The sequence below is a fragment of the Pocillopora damicornis genome, chromosome 2, assembly GCF_964200805.1.
Source record: "Pocillopora damicornis chromosome 2, jaPocDami1.2, whole genome shotgun sequence".
Classification (NCBI taxonomy): Eukaryota; Metazoa; Cnidaria; class Anthozoa; order Scleractinia; family Pocilloporidae; genus Pocillopora; species Pocillopora damicornis.
Genome location: NC_142671.1, coordinates 36,890,138 through 36,910,406, shown reverse-complemented (window position 1 = coordinate 36,910,406; position 20,269 = coordinate 36,890,138). Strand labels below are relative to the sequence as shown.

The 20,269-nt window shown below is 38.5% G+C and overlaps 1 protein-coding gene across 2 annotated transcripts in view; it reads right to left on the bottom strand.

Moving 5' to 3' along the window:
* Positions 1-1,495: 1,495 nt before the first annotated feature.
* LOC113685561 (uncharacterized) overlaps positions 1,496-20,269 on the bottom strand; it is a 29,629-nt gene continuing 10,855 nt past the window's right edge. The window contains exons 10-40 of one of the 2 annotated variants that reach the window (XM_089196045.1): positions 19,281-19,333; positions 19,148-19,198; positions 18,937-19,014; positions 18,293-18,424; positions 17,797-17,906; positions 17,124-17,201; positions 16,652-16,787; positions 16,263-16,370; positions 15,891-15,971; positions 15,261-15,374; positions 14,595-14,819; positions 14,393-14,472; positions 14,080-14,239; positions 13,461-13,533; positions 12,912-13,000; positions 12,197-12,299; positions 11,884-11,993; positions 11,269-11,366; positions 10,763-10,855; positions 10,303-10,411; positions 9,824-9,949; positions 9,093-9,194; positions 8,336-8,461; positions 7,991-8,044; positions 7,534-7,599; positions 6,930-7,124; positions 6,247-6,335; positions 6,015-6,101; positions 5,440-5,511; positions 4,602-4,673; positions 1,496-3,063 (exon numbers count right to left, since the gene is read on the bottom strand). In XM_089196045.1, the coding sequence (XP_089052171.1) occupies positions 4,637-4,673; positions 5,440-5,511; positions 6,015-6,101; positions 6,247-6,335; positions 6,930-7,124; positions 7,534-7,599; positions 7,991-8,044; positions 8,336-8,461; positions 9,093-9,194; positions 9,824-9,949; positions 10,303-10,411; positions 10,763-10,855; positions 11,269-11,366; positions 11,884-11,993; positions 12,197-12,299; positions 12,912-13,000; positions 13,461-13,533; positions 14,080-14,239; positions 14,393-14,472; positions 14,595-14,819; positions 15,261-15,374; positions 15,891-15,971; positions 16,263-16,370; positions 16,652-16,787; positions 17,124-17,201; positions 17,797-17,906; positions 18,293-18,424; positions 18,937-19,014; positions 19,148-19,198; positions 19,281-19,333 (3,035 nt within the window). In that variant the 3' untranslated portion in view covers positions 1,496-3,063; positions 4,602-4,636. The remainder of the gene's footprint in view (positions 3,064-4,601; positions 4,674-5,439; positions 5,512-6,014; positions 6,102-6,246; positions 6,336-6,929; positions 7,125-7,533; positions 7,600-7,990; positions 8,045-8,335; positions 8,462-9,092; positions 9,195-9,823; positions 9,950-10,302; positions 10,412-10,762; positions 10,856-11,268; positions 11,367-11,883; positions 11,994-12,196; positions 12,300-12,911; positions 13,001-13,460; positions 13,534-14,079; positions 14,240-14,392; positions 14,473-14,594; positions 14,820-15,260; positions 15,375-15,890; positions 15,972-16,262; positions 16,371-16,651; positions 16,788-17,123; positions 17,202-17,796; positions 17,907-18,292; positions 18,425-18,936; positions 19,015-19,147; positions 19,199-19,280; positions 19,334-20,269) is intronic. The other variant, XM_089196044.1, reaches the window with a different exon arrangement.

Here is a 20,269-nt window from a genome sequence, read left to right as displayed (position 1 = left end):
CACAGAAACCAACATCGATGTTTGCTAATTTTGAAAGGCTTCGAAATATGTGCCCAGTGCTTAAATACAACGGATATATTTAGCTAGATGTTATGATAATTCTAGCAAAATCTATATCACTTTTGGTCACCAATATTTTGCCATATTCATAAAGCTTGAGATATGCCAAGATTACAACAAGGACTATTTCACCACTACATGGTAAAATCTTTCCTCTTCTTTCCTCTTCGAGTCGTCTAAGTACTCTTTCCAAAACGAGATTCTTCGTTGCTATGCTTTCGTGATATACAAAATATATTGGACAGTGTAGTAAGGACTGGTTCTATATATTTGATTTTTCAATTTTTTTCAAATGTTAGGTTTTGTTTACTTCTAAATGCACATTATATGCATTATAATAATAACTTTGAACATCCAGAGCTCTTTGTGGTACAAATTTTGTAATTACAAGACTGTCATTGCAAACAAAGGACGAACAAAAGACAAATAATTACGCAGCTGGAAACTTTGTCTAATTCTGGGCTTTTATAAAACTGCTTTAATTTGAGCCGTTGGGCATATGCTGAAAATTGAAGAGTAAGCTGTAACTTTTTGGTAAAGCAATCCCTCTCAATATCAAAGATCTCGTGCACATGCAAATGAAAAAAAGCTTACACAAAATTAACGAAAACAACAACCAAAAAAATTCGAAAGCCGTATAGGGGCGTAAAGGGCTCGCCAAACTTGCCACCCGAACGCTAGTATCTCTCTTTGATTCCGTGGGCGGAGAAGAGATTGCTTGCATCGATGGGAAGATACGAAGAGCAACAATATAATTACTATCTATTGAACTCGGACTCCTCATTTGTTACACTCGTTTGTCATGTCCTCTGCACCTTTATCCAGTATTTAATTTGTAGTTTAAGCTCTAAAATTATAGCATATCTGGAGACAATTATCGATTGTTTGCACCGTCAGTGAGAAGTTTTATTATGCTATCTGACTTAAAGGAGAGTTGTACATTGTAAATCTGTCCTTGATGTCCTTTGGATAGAAAAGAAAACGATGATTGCCGTTTTTTTTTTTTTTTTTTTTTTTTTTTGCAAAAGACAACGAATAAATTATTTTGAGGGAATTAAGGGGCAGCGAACGTCTCTACTTAATACAAGCTAAGTCTCAAGAATTGATGTGAGAAGGACAGCTGAAAGACCTCAGTGGGCAGGAATCATAACCATTTTAATATGCAGAGAAGCAAAATTATCGTTCACCCATAAGTATAATAGATGCATAAAACACTAAAATCTTAAAAGCTTGTGGACCTGATAAATAACTTAAGACGAATAAAAATAATTCAAGGAGTTCTTTTTAAGTGAAAAAGGAGACAGAGAAATTGAAGAAATGTCAGTCGCTAAGACGCAAAAAGGCGAGACGAACTTTGCTTGTCATCTTTTTTTATGTATAAAATACGGTGGCGTACAGATATGAAAACATTACCTTCCTTACCAAAAATTCATCATTTGCAATTTTAATTATGTTTTATTCAGTTGCAAGTAAATAGTTTTGTCTCATACAGTGCTCAGACAGGCTAAATATAATTTATACATTCCCCAGCATTCAGGAATCTGGGGTAAAAAAAGACCCCTCCGATATAGAGAAAATAAATATGTTACAACAATATATATTGAGGTGCAAAAAATAATCCATTTTTTTAAATATTCCTAGTGCGTTCACTTTTACTCTCCATCAAGACAGGATAATTCTTGTCTTGTCTATATTTATAAACATTTAAATATCGTGTTCAATTAACGTGGATATTTCATACTGCAGGCCACTTAAGAGAAAGTATTTGCCTGCAAATGTTTTTCCAATTGCATTGTACCACTGAATGTATGCACTTACATTAAATTCAGTTTTCACTGACTTTGGATACGCATTTTTCTCTTTGTCGGGTGGCGAACATTACATCAAAACCAAGAACAATTTCGCCTTGAATGATGCAAATTATTTCAAGGCTGTGCATCGTTTAAAAGGATACGAGGGTGAGGGGGTCGAGGAAAGATAAAAATTGTGCTGGATGACGAAACTATGACGTATGAAATGGTTAAATGTTTTAACATTCAAATATATTTACATTAACGTTCTGAAGAGGAACGTACGAATTAAGACGTCTTAAATTTCTGGCAAAAAAGTTAATTTCGACACCTCAGCCGGGTTGTTCGAAAGGGGGTTAACATTAATCTAGGTTTAAAAGTTAACCTTGACTTTATTTCTCATGTAGCGGAGCGCGTTTAAGAGTTAAGGTTTTGTTGGGGTTTATCTAAATATGATTAGAAACTACTGGGATAAAAAAAAAAAGAAAAACCCCTCAGCAAAGCTATAAAACTAAATTAAAAATTTCCAGTAACCCCGGTTAAGGTAAATCTTGTTTTGAACAACCCAGCCCTGTTGCGGTAGTAGTGTTCCTACAGTAGTATGTGTGCAGACATCTCCTAATCAAATAAGATGTGCATGCACACATTCTATTGTGCGGTCAAATTACGCGCGAGCAAGCCCAATCTTTTTGTCACTCAAAAAGTGTATGAATATGGGAGGTCAAACTATCATTAGGTTTCGGGGCGGGGGGGAGGAGCAAGATGGTGGCACATTAATTCCTGCCCCCCCCCCCCCTTTTTCACTACACCCAACACTCCCCTTCTCCCTCTACTTCCCTTCCCATAAAAACTTTGATGACAACTTCATGTTACCATTTCTCAAACCACTGGCTCATCGTCATCATCCCTCGGGCGTCTTCTCCTCTGCTTCTTGCCTGATTTTTTTCTTACTTTTTCAGGGGAATCGCCAAACATTGCGTCGACAAGCTCTTGATTATTTTCTTCCGTCAGTTGTTGATAAGAGCCTCTCTTCTGAGGTGCAGGTTGCTGATTGACTGTTTTCCTTTGGAATTCATTTTCCTCATCATCTGTAAGAGTGCGATAGCCACGGTTTGAATCATTCAGGTTAAATCCTTTCTTGCTGCCCTTGAAGTTTATCGGTGGAAGTTCTTCTTGGTATTTCTTGGACATTTTCCTCGTTTTGCTTTGTTTTCTACATAGATTTTTAGAAAAAAAATGTTGAAATAACGTTTTCTTTCCATTTTTCTCCTCTAGCATGCTTTTATTTAAGCAAAGAATGGAGGAATGAAATAATTATTTTGCTATAAGTCATTCATTTATAATCTAAGAAGACACAGTGACCACATGCTACTTCAGATAAAAATAGAGAATCGGATTATTTCACCTATTCACATTTGAACCAATTGCACAGGTTCTATGCCCCACGACTACAAGACTTTACACAAATTGAAGACTTCACCCTGAAATAATTCCCTTCTGACGCCGCCAATCGTGTTTACAACGACCAATAACAGACTATGATAGGTACTTCTAGACAAACAAAAAACTTAAATCCACCAATCACCGCTTACGGGTTCGATCTTTTGAACTCTTTTAGATATCGCAAGTTTCACCCATTTGACGGTGGTCTTTAAAATAATTAGTGAAGTATTTTGAACTTCAGAGTGCGTCAGGGGCCATTAAAAAGTGTAATAGTTCACTGTTTATTTGCAAGGAAGTTTCATTTACTCCACCACACTAGCAAGTTTTCCCGTAAGAAGTATTATAAGCGGTGTAAGAAATAAAAAAACTGACGCTTTTTTCCAATCAGAAGTTCCCTTACTTATCCACAGAGACTGAATTACTCAGAGTTTGCTCAGAGACAATTCTCAAAGCACGAAATTTGAAAGTGTAGCTAAAGCGACAAGAAATTTATCACGGGAACTGTAAATCGTTTAAACAAATCCAGCAACTTTTTTTGAATAAGTGTCCTTAACTTTCACATGGGAAGCAAATGCAATGTTATTGAACACAGCGGTCAAACGTCTGCTCACAACTTACAAACAACCACATAAGCATTCCGTTGACTTTTCAAAAGTCAAGAGAATACCCGCACTTGACACGTTTTGTATCCAAAAAGCCTCCAGTTTCCTTTTCCCTTCTTTTGTTTACCTTCATTGATTTCTATGAACGTGTCAATTTTGCATTGCTTCTTTTGCGAGAATTCTTATGTTTCCCAATGAAATTCTGCGCGCGAAATTGCTGTGCAACCGGCCAGAATTCATCCCTTCGCGCATGCCTGACGTTTGACCGATGTGCTGTGTAATTGCGGCTAGAATATAGACTACTTTATCAGGATATAGAGGTAAACAATTACGCTACTGAGATGTTAGATGTCAATTTTACGTGCAAGGTTAAAGCAGTAAAATTAAAGAAAATAGCATAGATTAGCGCGACTACTCCAATTACGCCTTGTTCGCTCGTTAAATACCGCTTGCGGTTTCATTTTGTGCTAGTTACAACGGCGTTTCCGAGCTAAATAACCAAAAAAACAAAAACAAACGAAAACAGTAAATATAATTAAAATAAGACAGAAAACGCAGCTCTAGTACGAGTGCAAATCATGATTGAGGATTCGATCAAATGGAAAATGTCATGGTGTCTAATAAGTTTAGAAAGTCAGCCTGAGAATGTCAAACGAGAGGAAGTAACGCCATTTGAGCACACTGAGGAGGTCACGCAATAACTGACCTGTCATGTCACGGCCGTTGACTTAAGACGTCTTCTTATTGGTTGTGATTTGGATCAGACGGAGGTGTCTCACTGAAAGCATACTCATGCAGTTACTATAAAAGTTAAACGTTTTAATTTTGACAAATTCTTTTGTTGCCACGTGAACTTGTGGCACATTCCTACTTTTGATTGGCCAGAGCTCTCCTGTATATCAAAGGATTTGCAAAATGCAAATTTTGGAGACAACTTTGGCTTTTAGTGGATTTTCCTCCTTTTAATGGGTGTTGTATAGGATTAAAAACGTTATTTGAGAGTAAGTGTGAACACGGCTCAAAAAATTTGAATCTATTGAACAAGCGACACCAACGCTACGATAATTGTTAGTTTTCTATGAGGCTTTCAATTTAGGGCCAGAGAAAACACTTGGCGATTGCCACAGCGATAGGTTTTTGTGACAAGCTGTTCCGGGTCTGCTTTTCCCGGAAAACGTTCCTTCGACATATCATCACCCACATTCACACCAGTTTGAAAGTGTGCGATGCTACGCAGCGACCTGAGTATCTTTTCGTTACAACAAAAACCTCCACTAGAACTCTTAAGTCACTAGACGTAGACTGTCACAGCGACCCCATCTGAACAGCTGAGAAGTGTCTGCAGCTGGAGAAATTGAAGCCCATAGCATTAAGGAATGAGCAATACTAAATGTGAGCAGGCGTTAAGCTTAATGATACAAGGGAGTATGTTAGTGCAGCGTTGTCAAAATAAAGGGAAAAGTACTAAATCAGAATATAATCGTCCAAAGTCAAATTTAATTATGTTAGGACGAAAACCCAAAAAATAAATAAGCTACACGTACCTTCCTGCCGGAGGCGTGGTCATATGGACAGAACTTCTCCTTCTGATCCTAGCCTCTAATGTACTTGGTCTCCTAAAACACAATGTTTGAAATAATAACTTCAACACTTTAATTGTCTCGTCCATAACTTTCGTATCAGAAAAAAAATTGCGAAAAGAAAAAATAAAATAGATACATTGCGTATCTTTAAAAAAATGACTTTCATAACTGCCGCGCGCTTATCTGCGGTTGATTAAGAATTCTTTGGGATGAAACGCCGAGCAATATTGCTATTCAACCTTGATGGTATGCAAGTGAATGGCAGGTACCTGCTAACATTTTATCAGTTGTCCGCACAGCTTTGGCGGTACCTATTCATACTTCGAGATAAGGATGGCCACTGTGGGAGTAAAGTGGCTTGACCAACATCACAACACACTGTCCAGCCCACAGCTTGACGCAGGAGCTTTCGATCCAAGGCGCTGACGATAAAATCTCCCGTATAGTGCAAACAACCCTCTAACAATTCATCCAGCGCTCGATGTTCAGAGATTATAATTCGTCATACCACTTAAATATCAGTATTACAAACTTACCGAGGGTCTGTGAAAGTCTGTTTACTTTCTTTAGTATGATTTGAACCGTATATCTTAGAGAGAAGCTCGTCGATTTCGTTAGAAGATCTGAGGAGAAAGAGTCGCACATCAATATCAAGAAAGGAACTTTACAGGTCCTAAAAAAGAAAGAAATGGCCCTCGCAGGTGGGCTGCTAATAAAGAAATTGACGATAAAAATGACAAAACTACTTTTAACGAAGTTAGAACTTACTTTTTGGGGAAAAGGTATTTGAGCACAGATTCCAGTTCACCTTCCTGAAGTTTACCTTGTTGAACTAAAATGGAGATCAATTTGATATTCTGAAAAGAAGAGAGAGAGAGAGAGAGAGAAAAAAATCAGGCCCGTTTGGAAAAAGACTAAAGGGAATTGAAAGGCTTCATTCGATAGCATTTAGGGCTGTCATAAGTAAAGAGGAAGGATCTACACAGAGATATAAAGTCAATTTGCTTGATTCGCCTAAGTTTGCTTACGCACCGGCATATTGCAAATACGTCGGACACCTAAAAAACAAATTTCTTTTCCAACAGAATAAAACTCGTTGCCAATAAAAGAGACCCGAAGTGTTTATCCAGTTTCATCCCACGACAAGGCTAGATTTGCTCCCTTTCTGCAAAACTTGTTTAATATAAGCACTTCCCATTCTCAACATTTGATTGGTTCAAACAACTTCGAAACACAGTGCCAACCAATCAGGTGCCAAATTGGAAACCCCTCGGGATTTACTTACGCGCGTTTTCCCGCACCTTAGGCTGATTGTTTAGTGTTTACTGTAAGTTCACGTTGGCTTCCCCTGAAAATTTCCTCCTCTCTGATTGATCAGTGCAACTATTTTGTTTCGGTTCTAAGACACCCGGAAGAAAAGAGCTTTAAAACAAACGCTACTCTTCAACTACCTGTTCCTCAATCGCCTGCATTCGCTTTATGTCAAATGTCATCTTTAATTCATTAATCGATTGGTCAATCTCCTTCTGTAGTCTGTTTTTCATTTCATTGCGTTCCTTCTCGTGTCTCGCCTTCAAAGCAGCTTTTCGCAGCTTCATGGCCATGTTGTTCACGTTCAGACTGTTTAAGTACTGAGTTAACTCGTCCTTAGAGGAAATAAATCATTAAGAACCAGTAAGTTGTTCGATGTTGTGAAAAATTTATATGTAAGTAATGAGAAATAATAAAAACTTTTGAATCTTCAATGGAATGTTGTGCAAAATTATTTCGGTGGACCTTTGCGAGAAATCGTAACATCACATTGGAAAAAACATTGGATTTGTCGCCAGCAGTCAGCGATATACTACTCATTTATATAGGGAAAAACATAATAACACTCAAATAATTGCGGATGGCATAGAGCTGTACGCAGTTTGTAATGTTGTTCCCTTTTATCATAAAGATCTCCTATTGAGAGTTCTTCGTTGGGTCCGTGTTCCCTCTCACATTTACAACCGCATCTACGCTTTGAGCTTTTTTTATTTAACTTAAATAATACAAGATTATGGGATTTACCTTCTGTTTCTGGACAAGAGTTTCCTCTCTCTGCCTCATCCTCTCCTGAAGGCGTTCTTTCAGTGCCTAAATGAGACACAGTAAGCAAGTTAAGTAAGGGAAGACGAAAAATGAGTGAAGAAAAAGAATATTTTATTGTGTAGTCTGATCATCCGAATGATCGTAATCTTGAAAAGCACTGTTATCAGTAGAGGTGACCAACGATTCGACATCTTAAGTCGAATTCGACATCAGAAGAAAGAGAGAGGTTGTTTGTCAGTCGAACGTCATAATTCCGGTTCGTGAACCATGATTGATGAGCTTTGCCGTGATGTTATTGGCTGTGAGACAAGAACATTTATCGCTGGAAAAAAAATCAAATGTCCCAAAATTCCAGATTAAATGTGGTACCTATGGGCATAATTTCCGAGGATAAAAGCCGATCTGAGAGACCTTATCGACGGATATTGATACCTACCTTTTCCTGTCTTTCTTTTTGTTCTTTCAAATTATCTTCAAGATTTTTTGTATCCTATCAAACAGAAGAAAATGTGTGTATTTTTTTAAAATTAATAAAACAAAGCCCAGGAATGAAACTAACAGTGTCTTCCGGTGAGTTTGTCAGGACTTAAAATAAAGGGCAAAAGAGTATCTCTGCTCCCTCCCTCTCTACCACATGAGGTCAATCCAATGCAAGTAACCTTGAGTCCAAAAGTAACTTAGGGATTACTTTTGGAATAAGACCCAGAGTGCCGCGAATCCAGTCTTTTGGTTTCAATTTCTTCCATCTCCTCACCCCCTTAGAAAAACAAATAACAGGTACCTTTTGATATTTTTCCATAATTTTCTGCGTCTCAGGATCCTGGAAGGTTCCTTTGGATTCTAATTCATCAATTAAACCTGCTTGAAGCTGGCCCAGAGCCTGTTGTTGCATTGCTATCTTTGAGATCTATTCAGAAGACAATAGCCGTTTTAGTAAGAATAAGGGAAAATAATCTTGAAATCTGCTGCAGTGACTCTAGACGTGTAAACCTGAGTCTAAATGTCTCCTTTTCCATGGCTCCGATGGGAGAAACTTTTGATCGTTTGGTTTGTTTGTTTTGTTTAAAGTCATAAGCAAATTGGATTTTTTAAGACGTGTGAACCTGTTCAGACAAAGGCAACCTCTAAAACACAAAACTAAAAGCTTCGTGCCCTACTGTGCTCCTTATTTTGACTACCTGAGATGTTTATGATTCCCTTTACATAAGAGAAGTAAGGATGAAAGAGACGGGTCCTCGACAAGTCTGACATGTGAGACTAGATCGCCCATATGTATTTAGATGTCATCAAAAAGAAAATACGTTCTTCTCGGTAGAAACCCTGAGAGTCGGTCCTGTCTGGGGATGAACATTCGAGCCTCAGACTTAACCAGGCTTTTCTTATCTTAAGCAGGTAAAATTCCTTCGCAAAGGTACAAGATGAGTCAAAGAGCAACACATCTTTTCAAATTGCTGCTAAAACATTGCAGAAGTAAAAAATCAATGAGGTACATGTATAGAGAAAAGGAAGATATTTCTCTTGATAATAAATAGTTGTACCTGTTTTGCTTTCTCAATCTGTAGGTTGGCAATGATTGCGCCCAGTTTTTCGTGATGTTCCTCGAGCCTCTTAGACCTTTCTGCGAGCATTTCTTGCCTAACCTAAAACCAATACAAAATGAACACAAGTTTTACGCGAAAAAAAAATGCAAAGAGATAACGGAAGAAATCTAAAAGCGCAATGAAAAACCAGCTATCTTTTAATTGCTGCTAAATTTCGCTGTGGTGAGGTTAATTCAGGTTGATTCATTATTTACCTGTCATCTAGTGGAACAGCACAACCAACAAAATGACACTATTGCCCCAGTACTATCATACTCCTTGACAATCTGAGCCACTTTATGTCAGATAGAAAGAGGCGAATGTCCACACGAAATACCACAAATCACAGTGACACATAACGTTTTTCAATTGTTCATATCTTCAGACATTTTTTTGACTGGGAAAGTTTCTATTTACAGGGAACTTCTCTAGCTTCAGCGAAATCGGGATTTAATGGGGCTGTGAGACTAATAAATATAGGACACTACCTCATATTAGTATTTTTGGCGCTAGCGAAATTGGCCTGAAGCTTAACACCCGGTGGTTTACAGTAATTGTCATGCAGCTGCCAATTTGAAGAAAGTCCAAATGTGAGCTTCAATTTGTGAGTATTTTGAGAAGACAAAAGTATCTCATGGCGAACTGCTCATATTTAAAGCGATGTCAACAACGACACAAAGTATCCATACCGCTTCCATTTCATCATCGATTTGCAACTCATCCTCCTTCATCGCCGCCATTTTCTCTTGCTCGTGTTTCTTGATCATCTCTATATCTTCGCCTTCCACTAAGATTTTGTCGCTGTAATCCCGATCCTAAAAGAGGGGTAGAACAGATGAAATATAACCTCCCAAAGCCTAAGGGTTTTTTCATATTAAGTCAGTGACCGCGAGAATAACTACATCTGTCCCATTTCCTTGCAAGTGATGGGTTAATTTTTTTTCAGAAACGGGATCCAGCTTGAAATAGATCTAATATGTGTGAAAACGTTTTAATTCACTCCCCTCGGGACGCAAAAGTAACAGGCACAAAAAAAAAACAATTCTTTCGCACTTGATTTTCTCACTCGCTTCTTTGTCAATTTTCGGGTGAAGAAAGTATCCATGGAAGCCTGAGTTTCAGGTTCCCTTAGACAGGAAAGCTGTGAGCAATTTAGGAAATTTGTTACCTTAGTCTCATGCATTTGTTTCTTTTCCAACTCTTCCATTTTTCTCTTCCTCCGCTGGGCAAGTTTGTCCTCCAACATTTGCCGTTGACGTAACTTGTTTAGGGTCAGACTAATACGAAAAGAAAAAGGAGAAAAAAAATAACAATAAGAAAAGATCCATAATCACTTGCGTCAACTGACATGCAAGAGGTGTTGGTAAGATCTTGGCGCACACCTGGCAAGGTCTGAAAAGAACTCTATCTTACAAAATTACGAAAAATGCGACACCAAGACAAAAACATTTGATATGAAGCTCTTCTGGGGAGACAATAGTTAACAAAACCTGGAATATGAGACCTATGCCCGGTTATTTGAGAATAGAAGATGAAAATGGCACAATCGAACTGAGGCTAAATGTGTTAGGATACAACTAAAGCACGAGTGAAAATTAGTAAGGCGAGGTTGATGAGGAAATCCCTACCTGCTTTCAAGTGCAGCCAGGTTCTTCTCGTGTTCTTGAATGATTTTCTCTCTTTCCTCCTCAGACATTGCAACTTGATTGATTATCAAATCCCTGTAAAGATTTAAAAGTTTTACGTCTCGGTCGCTTGACGTTCTACACTCGCTCTTCTATCAAACAATTATTGCGATACACATCGCAAGAATTTTCATATCCACAAAGCCTTTTAGCAAGCAATATTTCTCATTTTCTTTTTCAAACTCGAACTGGGAGCCTGAGTGTTCATTCCGACCAAGTTAAAAAAAATATATGGAAATAAGATATAAAGAAAACAATAAAAATAAACAGTAGAAAGTTCACAAACAGAAATGAAATCATTAAACCCTTGTGCACCCAAAAAAAAATCGAATTGAATTGAGCAATCGAGATTCCTCTGCCTTCATACCAGTGCAACTAAGAGTTAAGTTGAAACTAATGTAATTACATTATCTTACAGGTCTGCCAGAAAGAGTAATTCGAAGACTCACCCAACGATCTTATCCTCTTGTTTCCTGATTTCGGCCTGTTCCACTTGTTCTTCCTTCATTTTCTTCTCTAGAGCCGCACGTTGTTTTTCTAGTCTTTTCTATATCAATCAATCAATCAGTCAATCAGTCAATCAATCAGTCAATCAATCAGTCAATCAATCAGTCAATCAATCAATCAGTCAGTCAATCAGTCAATCAGTCAATCAGTCAGTCAATCAATCAGTCAGTCAATCAATCAGTCAGTCAATCAATCAGTCAATCAATCAGTCAATCAATCGGTAACAGTTGACCAAGAAAAGTTATTGATATGTCAGGTGTAGTTAACTTCTATTGAGCTCACATTGATGTATTTCAGCAAAAATGCAAGCTCACGAAAAAGCAGAAAATTTTATGTATCAACCACCAAGCCTACTGTTACTCAGTTCCATATCTCCTGGGACTCTATGCAATAGAGAAGTTCTTTACCACCTTGAAGGATTTTATACACCAAGACTTAGTCTATCTAATACCAGAGAGGAAAGCTGCCATAGACACAACCTTCTTCGACTCAAAAGTACAAAAGACGACTGGTTCGTTGAGTGAGAAAAAAATTTTTTTCACAAACAACTAACTAACCTCCAGCATTCCTCTTTGACGTTTTCGCTCTTCTTCTCTGGCCTCTTGCTGCATCGCAATGTCCGCCATATGCCGTTCCACAATTGCTTCCTTCTCAGACTCAGATAAACCTATAAGAAAATTCCAGTTTACATTAGTGTGACTTCACATTGATCTACAATTATCTGGAAAAGCTACCAACCTCACAAATGATCAGATTCAAAACCAGAGTGCTTTTCGATTGAGTGTTGTAAAACTAGAACCAAATTAAATCATAACGGCCAACTGTCAGATCGGTCGACCAAGGTCAATGTCCTTCTAATAAATTCCTTACCTTTATTAACCAACTCCTGATACATTTTTTGAGTATTGTTTTTGATCATCTGGTTCCCATCGTGTGTCTGTTGATCTCTGAGGGCTTCGATTTGTTCTGCAGCCTTCGAGAAAAAAGTCGTACAAATCACTCCTCAAGTAAAACAGAATGGACGAACTCACTGAGGCGTAAAATACTCGTATTTGTGAGTCATATTTTGAGCAACATAGCAGTCTGACGTCGAACATGCGCAAGGAGATCAATCTCGGCTGACCGCGCGCCAGTGTCCCGCCCACAATTTCCAAGGCACACATAAAAAACAACTGCTGTCATGAATTAAGAGGTAGACGAGATAAGTTCGGTGACATCTAATGAGGACTTCGTGGGACTACCACTCAACTTTAAACCAACTTCTATACCCAGAACAGGTCAAAGCACAAAACGTTGGTGAGAGGCTTTGCCTTGAGTATGATGTGTTTCTTTGAAAAGGGCGCCTCCCGTTTTAAAGCAACACATCAAATTCGAGACAAAGGTGGCTTTAGAAGAGAAAGGGTGGGGGGGGGGGGGGGGGTTTAAGGGTGAAGTGGCTCATCCCCCCTTTTGCAATTATTTGTGACATAACAACCTACAGTGTACCACCCCTTTACCCCAAACTGGACAATCCGTTCCTGTCTATAACAACTAAATATCAAAACCTCTATTACATCTTTGCTATTGCGTTGTGAGCAGAGCTTACCTCTCTGTCAGAAGTTTGCTCTATTTCCTCAATTTCTTGTCGATGTTTTTGCAAAATTTTCTGCTTCTCAGTTATGGAAGACACAGTATCTGAAAAAAACAAAAGTTGTATTGACATTATATTCTTGTTGTCTGGGTTAAATTCAACCGTCTAGTACCTTTAATTGATAAGCTTTATGATTTTATTTTGACCTTATCTTATTTAACATATAGCTTCATCAATTCTGTTGCAAAATAGTTCCTCAGATAATTGCATTTGTCCGACATAACTGACTAAAAGAGGCGAAATAGACTAAAAATAATCATCCAGAAAAACATTAGAAATTTTGTTAGAGTTTTTCGATGACATAGAAAAGAGAAAAACTTCAAACCCGTACGGGATTTTGAATGATAGACCTTCAGATTTTCAGCTCGAATACTTCACCAACTATGCTGCAGAATTGCTGTTGGTAACCTGGTCATGTGAGTTAAAATGCTGTAATCGTTCCACATAATGCTACGACCAGAAACTTGATCATAAATATTCAAAAAACGGGTTAATTCAACTCACCAATTTCTACTTGTTCAAACTTCTCATCCTGTTGTTCTTCAAATTCCTTGATTTCCCGCTGATGTTCGCGCAACTAAAAACAATCAAAACAGGCTAATAAAGAACTATCAACATTAAATGAAGCTATTTAGATATAACTATCAGAGATGTTTGGGATCATGCACAGGCAGCCTAGTTTTTTTGAGCGTGAACGAATGATGAATTTGAAGAATACGGATCAACGACGAGATTTACTGTGTGATAAGTCATTCGAGCTTTACTGAAGATACTTTAATCAAAATTTTCGAAAAAAGCCGGTGTTTGTACAGTAAATCATCATATTTTCTGTTAAGGCGAAAAACACACACTGTGTCATGTAAGACATTCAAAATTGACTTCAAACTCAGAGGTACACAGTGTGAGTGCAAACACAAGCATCGAGAATAGTTAATGACACATTAGTTCGGAAAGATAGGAAAAAACATGAGCGGCAAACCTAACAAGGACCATGGATAGTTGAAGACGAAGATTAATACGAACTACAAATGACGAAACTGAAAACTTAGAGCTTACTTCTGCAATACGACTTTTCACAATAAACGAGATGAGAAGAACAATGTTATCGAACCACTTAGTGTACCTTTTCTTCAATTCTTTTCTGCTTAAGTGCCGTCAGTTTATGATGTAATTTCTGTTCCTGGCGCTTTCTGTCCTTTGCAAGTTTGCTGTTCACGACCTCCAAGTCTTTTCTAAATCGTTCCAAGTAAGTCGCAGCATCTTCTGAGTTGAGATTCGATGACCTGGTGACACGAAGATAATAATGAAGGTTTGGTTTTACAAGCCAAAGGGCTCTATCTACCCGGTATTATCTCAGTTCAGTCATCTTGATAAGGGAGCTTCAATTTGTACATTTTCTTGTATGGTCAAACATAAGTAGAGCAATACAGTCTTACCGGACAAGATTTTCCAGTGCTTCGGCGTGATTTTGTTTTAACTTGCCTAGATCTCCTTTTTTACGTTCCTCTTCTTCGTGCTATGAAGAAAAGACAAGTGGTGAGTTTAGCTTTGAAGCAATTTTCAAAGTTAAAATAGCACCAACAAGAAAAGGTAAAACGTCGACATGCAATTTCAGGCTAATTTAGCTTCCTCATATACCTTCTGTTTTGCTAGCGCCCTTCGCTCTGCCAACCTCATTTCCAGCGCCATGACACGTCTGGCCCGCTCCTCATCTGTAGCTTTGTCTATGGCGGCCATGTTGGCCAAGTGATTCTTCATAATGGCGTTCGCTTGTTCTTCATTCAGTTTTGCATCCTTTATTAAATTCTGAATCAGTTGGTTTTGAGATTCTTTCAGCGCAAAACGTTTACTTATCGAAATTTCCTGCAAAGAAGAATACAACCGAAAAAGACAGTATAACTTACAGGTAACAGTTTGACATGCATTGTACAAGGTGGTTCTGTCGCGTATACAGTACCTGTGAATAAATCCCTTAACTGTCGATGCAAATAAAAGCTACTGACCAGCTCTTTAATGCGATACTGTTTATTGTGCTGTAAAACATGCATGGTGAAAACATAATACTTCTGTGAGAAAAACCTTGCGTAAGATGATTCGAATAAAAGCTACTGGCAGTTCTTCCATGCAGTAGTTTATCATGCTGTAAAATATGGTTCTAACATTTTTTCTCTCTGGTTGGAAACCGATCAAACGGAGATATCCAAACAAAGTAGAAATTATACTCCAAAATTTTGTTTTCTATGGTTTAAAACTTAACTGAAATGAATTCTAGCTTTTAAACGCAAAGGAAAGGTTGTTTTTTACCTTTCTGAGCTTCTCCATCTCAACATCTTGCTCCAGTTTTAGATTCTGTTTCAGCTCTTCTTCTTGGGCATCTTGCCGCCGTTTCAGAAGTTCAAGGATGTTCTTCTTTTCTCGCTAAATCGAACGAAAAAAAAATACTCATGGCTCTTGTGCAGAAAGTGCCGGAATCGAACCCAGGTCATACTGGTCATTTTTTGGGCTCCTTTGAACAGTAGATTAGGGCCTCACTCTCGCTCATTATCTTCCGAGTGTCCATAACCAGAAACTGCCCGAGATGCAGACAAGTCGAGAAAAACATTTGTCATTAGTTTTACCCTAGCGAGATGCTTCTCGCCGTTTTTAAGCCTCATCTTTTCTCTGAGCAAGGTTTTAAGAAACTTTACTTAAAATGTCACATTTGAACTTTTTGGTGCGACTGGATTCTGTTTCACTTAATCACTACTTCAAACTTCGCTCAAGCTCACCAACCAGAAACCAAAATAAAAAAACTTTCAAAAACAAGAATAAACTGAACCAGCACATATTGATTCGACGACACTTGCATCTAGACCAAATAACCAAGCGAAGGTTTTGTCGACATTGAAAAACCCCTTTTTCAACAGCAAATACCACAATTAAATTTCTCCTCACCTCATTCACAAGTCCCTTGATTTTGTTTTCAGTTTCCTCTCGTTCTTTCGCTTGCTCCCGATGTAAGGCATCTAAACGATTCTGCAAAAGCATACCAAGGGATTTAAGGAATTCTGCGTCGATCAAATGACCTCTCCATTACTAAAGACAGTTTCTCCATAACCCTTGAAGTGATCAACATGCAATTTCCCCCTAAAAATAACGATACATTATCAAACACAAATGTGATGAGAAGAGACAAACTTATCAGTTAGAGAATGTTACCCTGGTAACGCACCAAATTCTCTGAAAAAATTTACAAATGTGTAGCAGCTAGAAAGGTGAACTCCAGATAAGATCTTGGAAGTTCTAATATTATAGTGGCGAGGTTACCTTTCCGTCTGCTGTCAGCCTCCTTCTGAGCTCAGCAGATTTCCTCCTGTACTCTGCTGCCATTTTGAATGCCACTGCACCGATTGCCTGCTTGATTTCCAATGCAAACTGCGGAGAATGATAAAGGCCAAAAAATTGTGAGTCTTCTGTTCTCAGGTTTAGTTATGCACTATAGAATCTATTCAAAAGGTGCCTTCCACTCATGTGGGCACGTGCACACAAGCATGATATACGGACGCAAGATGCACTCTCCTTTAACTTAGTGGGCAACATCATATCACGGAATTGCATCTCGAGTTGCTATGCAACTTCACAACTTCCCGCATAAGACATATGTATACCTGGTGTAAAGCCTACCTCGAGACTCTTGTCATCAGAGGTGGACGTACCTTGTTTTCTTGTTCAGTTGATATGTCTCTTTTCACCCGCAGTTTCTTGGCCAGCAGTTTGAGAGCTCTGATAAACATGTTTTGTCGTTGAGCCTCCAAGTCAGCATCCAGAGCCGCTGTAGCTTGTACATCAAGGCTAAGGAGACAAAAGGAAAGCGGCCAGTCCAAGATCATTGAGTTCTCGTTGGTTCTTCAGATCATTTTCTTATCTTCCGATTCGTCGTTGCAATGACTTTGGTTTTTGTTTTAGGACTACCAATCGAAGAGCGTTCTAACTCAACAGTGAAGTTGCCAAAGGCAATTCACCCGCCTTAATGACTTTGAGAAAGTTGAGAGCCTTTTTCCGCAACGTTTCTCGTCACAAGCCTACTTAAATAATTTCTGCATAAAGTTCTGTGAAGTAGCGAAACTTTACGTTGTTGTAGAATATTTCAGTGGTCTTTGCAGTGTGCTCTTTAACTTTCGTCTTTACCTGTTGAACTCTTTTTCTGTCTGAGAAGCTTTGTCCAGAGCTAGAATAGGCACGATACTCTCGTCAGTTTGAACAATACTGAAAAACAAGCATAAAAAAAATACCATAATCATTAGATATCACAAATTGTGCAATCTGATAAGCTACGACACTCTTCATTCTGTGATGGATAGCGAGTCAACGGGCGTGACTCATTTGTATCTCTATTCAACGAAACCACGAGCATGTCTTGTTAAGTTTTAAACTAAAAGTAGTTTTCTCCGAAATATTTAGATCATTCGCTCTCTATTTCTACGCATGATGGTTGATGAAGACGCTCGAGAAGTATTGAGCTCAAAGCTAATTGTTAAATAGATAACAGCGTCGCAAATCTTTAGTTTTCAAACTCATATTCTTTCGCTCATGGTGCTGTAAATTAGTCAACAAAAGTGCCTTTGACATCTACTCTAATTGCAAGACCCAACGGTATGTCTTTCTTTATCGTTGCACAACTTTTATGACTATTTTCTTCTCACCTAGCGAGGAAGTTTGTCAGTTAGTGATGACGGGCTAAGCTTTGAGTCGCCAAAAACAGTAGCGGTTGATCGTGTGTCGCTTTTCCCATTCGTAGTTACGTCTAAAACGAGTAAATAGGCGCTGCAAAAGACTTATGTTAGAACATCTTTCTTCTTACCTGATTTCTTTGTGTGTTTCCACTGGTTTGTTGTCCGGCATTTCACCGCCGTGGTAAATATACTGAGATCCTCCAGTCAGAACTGTCATGGTGGTTGTGTTAGTAAAGCGCTGGAAAAGAGAAAACAAATGAAAGGGTTTCAAGATCGACCGAGTACATACTTTTGTAAAAGGTAAATTCTGTAAACGATTTTAGTTTAGACAGTAAGGTAAAGGAGTGAGGAAGCACAAAACACCACAAAAACCGAAACAGGGGCTCCTATTTTTTTTGACCTGTTTGCAAAGGTTGACCTGATCATCTGACAATAAAATGAAACATCTGAAAATTATAAGAAATTGCCCAGAATTGATATCCACGATATGGCAGACACAATCACTAAAACTTTAGTTGCTCACTTCCAAGAACAGATAAACGATTTTAAAGCACTCAAGGGTGGTATCGTAGCGTGTTTGCCTTAAGCTGTTCACGGCTCGCTGAACGGGCTTACAGGACTCACCGTATAATATGGCGCCATCTTGCCCTTATCGCAACATTTGATCACCACCAGTATCAAGATGGCAGCAATCAGAGCTCCGAATAACAAACCAAGGAAAACGCCAAGAGCAAAATAACCAAACACTTTACGACGCTAGAAAATAAAATGCCATGTTGTTAATGCAATATATGGTCGATGAGCTAAAACATAATTCAGAGATCTGTTACTAACGCTCAAGTAAATAAAACAGGAATGGAATCTGTGTTTTGGAACACGCTCAATTAAGAGAATGGGTGTCGTCTTTGGTCTTGACCATACATGTTCCTTTAAACTTATAGCTGTCATTATGCTCACAGATTTCGCAATACACGCCGCGTAGGATCATAAACCATATTTCGCACAATTGGGCTCTGTAAAAGTACACAGAAGTCTTTTCCGTTATCATTTAGCTGAAGGGGAGCAGTGTAAACTGAGAGGGGATCATGCTAAAGAATCGAGCGACTCACACGCGGCTCACGATTCTCCCGCTTAGCTCACGCTTCTCTCGCTTTGTTAGACAAAAACGAAAAAGAATGTTACGTAATCTGCCTCAGAGTATGATAAATTGATGAAAATAGCTGAAAGCAACGGGATGAGTTTATTCTACCATCAATCTTCGTTGTTACCTCTGGTTCATCCACGTCAGCTCTTTGAAGACAAGACGTGCTGGCATCGCTTGAGACTCTGTAAGTCAGGCTGTTCAGCTGAAAAAGAAAACAAAAAGATCTCTGTTAGCAACTTCATATCTCCTTTAAAACTCCACTTTTCTGCCTCTCTCATAGATTTCATAGGACATTACAGTTCTTGTTCAACATAAAACTGTTCGCATCTTCTCACCTGTACACTCTTCCATGTCACTGTAGCAGGGATACGCAGCGTGGTCGGCTCCTAATGGAAGCAAATAGAAATACACGAGTTAGAATAACTGAACAAAGACAACTGGTTGAGTTTGTGGCAGGTGATCACCAACCTTCTCATCCACTTTAAATCGAGCCACATAGATAAAGGATCTTGTCTCACCAACTGTAAAATAGAAAAACAATATTCAGTTTGATGTCTTTGCAATACTCGATCTCTAGTATCAACGAGGATTGCGGACTTCGTTAGCTTGCGTTACTTTGGAGACTTAACCAAGAAAGATTGGAGGATATGAGCACAGAAGCCGATGTACAGGTTCCGCGATGTATTCAACTGAAATTAGCAAAGTGTAGAATAGCAAAAATTCTTCTAAAAAATATTATTGGGACTGGTCACAATGCGACTGTACAACAGTCGATTAACAAATCGAACTATTTTGATAAAATGAAGGATTCCTTTCGTCGATCCACTGGTGATGACGATATTGCGTGTTGAATATGATGTTATTGTGATAAGTTTTTTTCTTACAATTCCCTGTGTACAAGAGATGTTGTCCATGCAGTGACAAGCTAAGCTTTATCCAGGAGGATTGCAGAGCAAAATTTGTAATCCAATCCTTCTGGATAAAGCTTAGAAATGTCTCTTTAACAAGTTTTCCTCATCTCTGTTGTCCTGAAATGAAACAGTTGAATAGGGCAATATAGACGTTATTTACTCTTAATGTTTACACGGCGGTGTTTTACAAGGAAATCCAGTCCCGATAAAAGTAGTAACTGCACAAGTATAAAATTACGATAGTATTTTATGCGTGTTTCTTATCGCCAATCAGCTTCTGACACGTCACCTGCCTTTCGCGCCACTCCGTCAGGTCGATGAAAGAATATCAAAGCGTTCACGATTCTCAATTCAAGATCATTTTTCAGGCCTATAGTGTTTAAAAAAAGGCCAAAATAATTACATGGTTGCTTGTAGATATGAAATTTCTCTCCGAGTGTTCTATTTCACCAACCATGAGCCAATTGATAAACAATGGTAAGGTCTAGAAGTACTTGAAGAACTAACATACCATTAAGCGATCGCTGATTTTTGTTTTAGTGGATT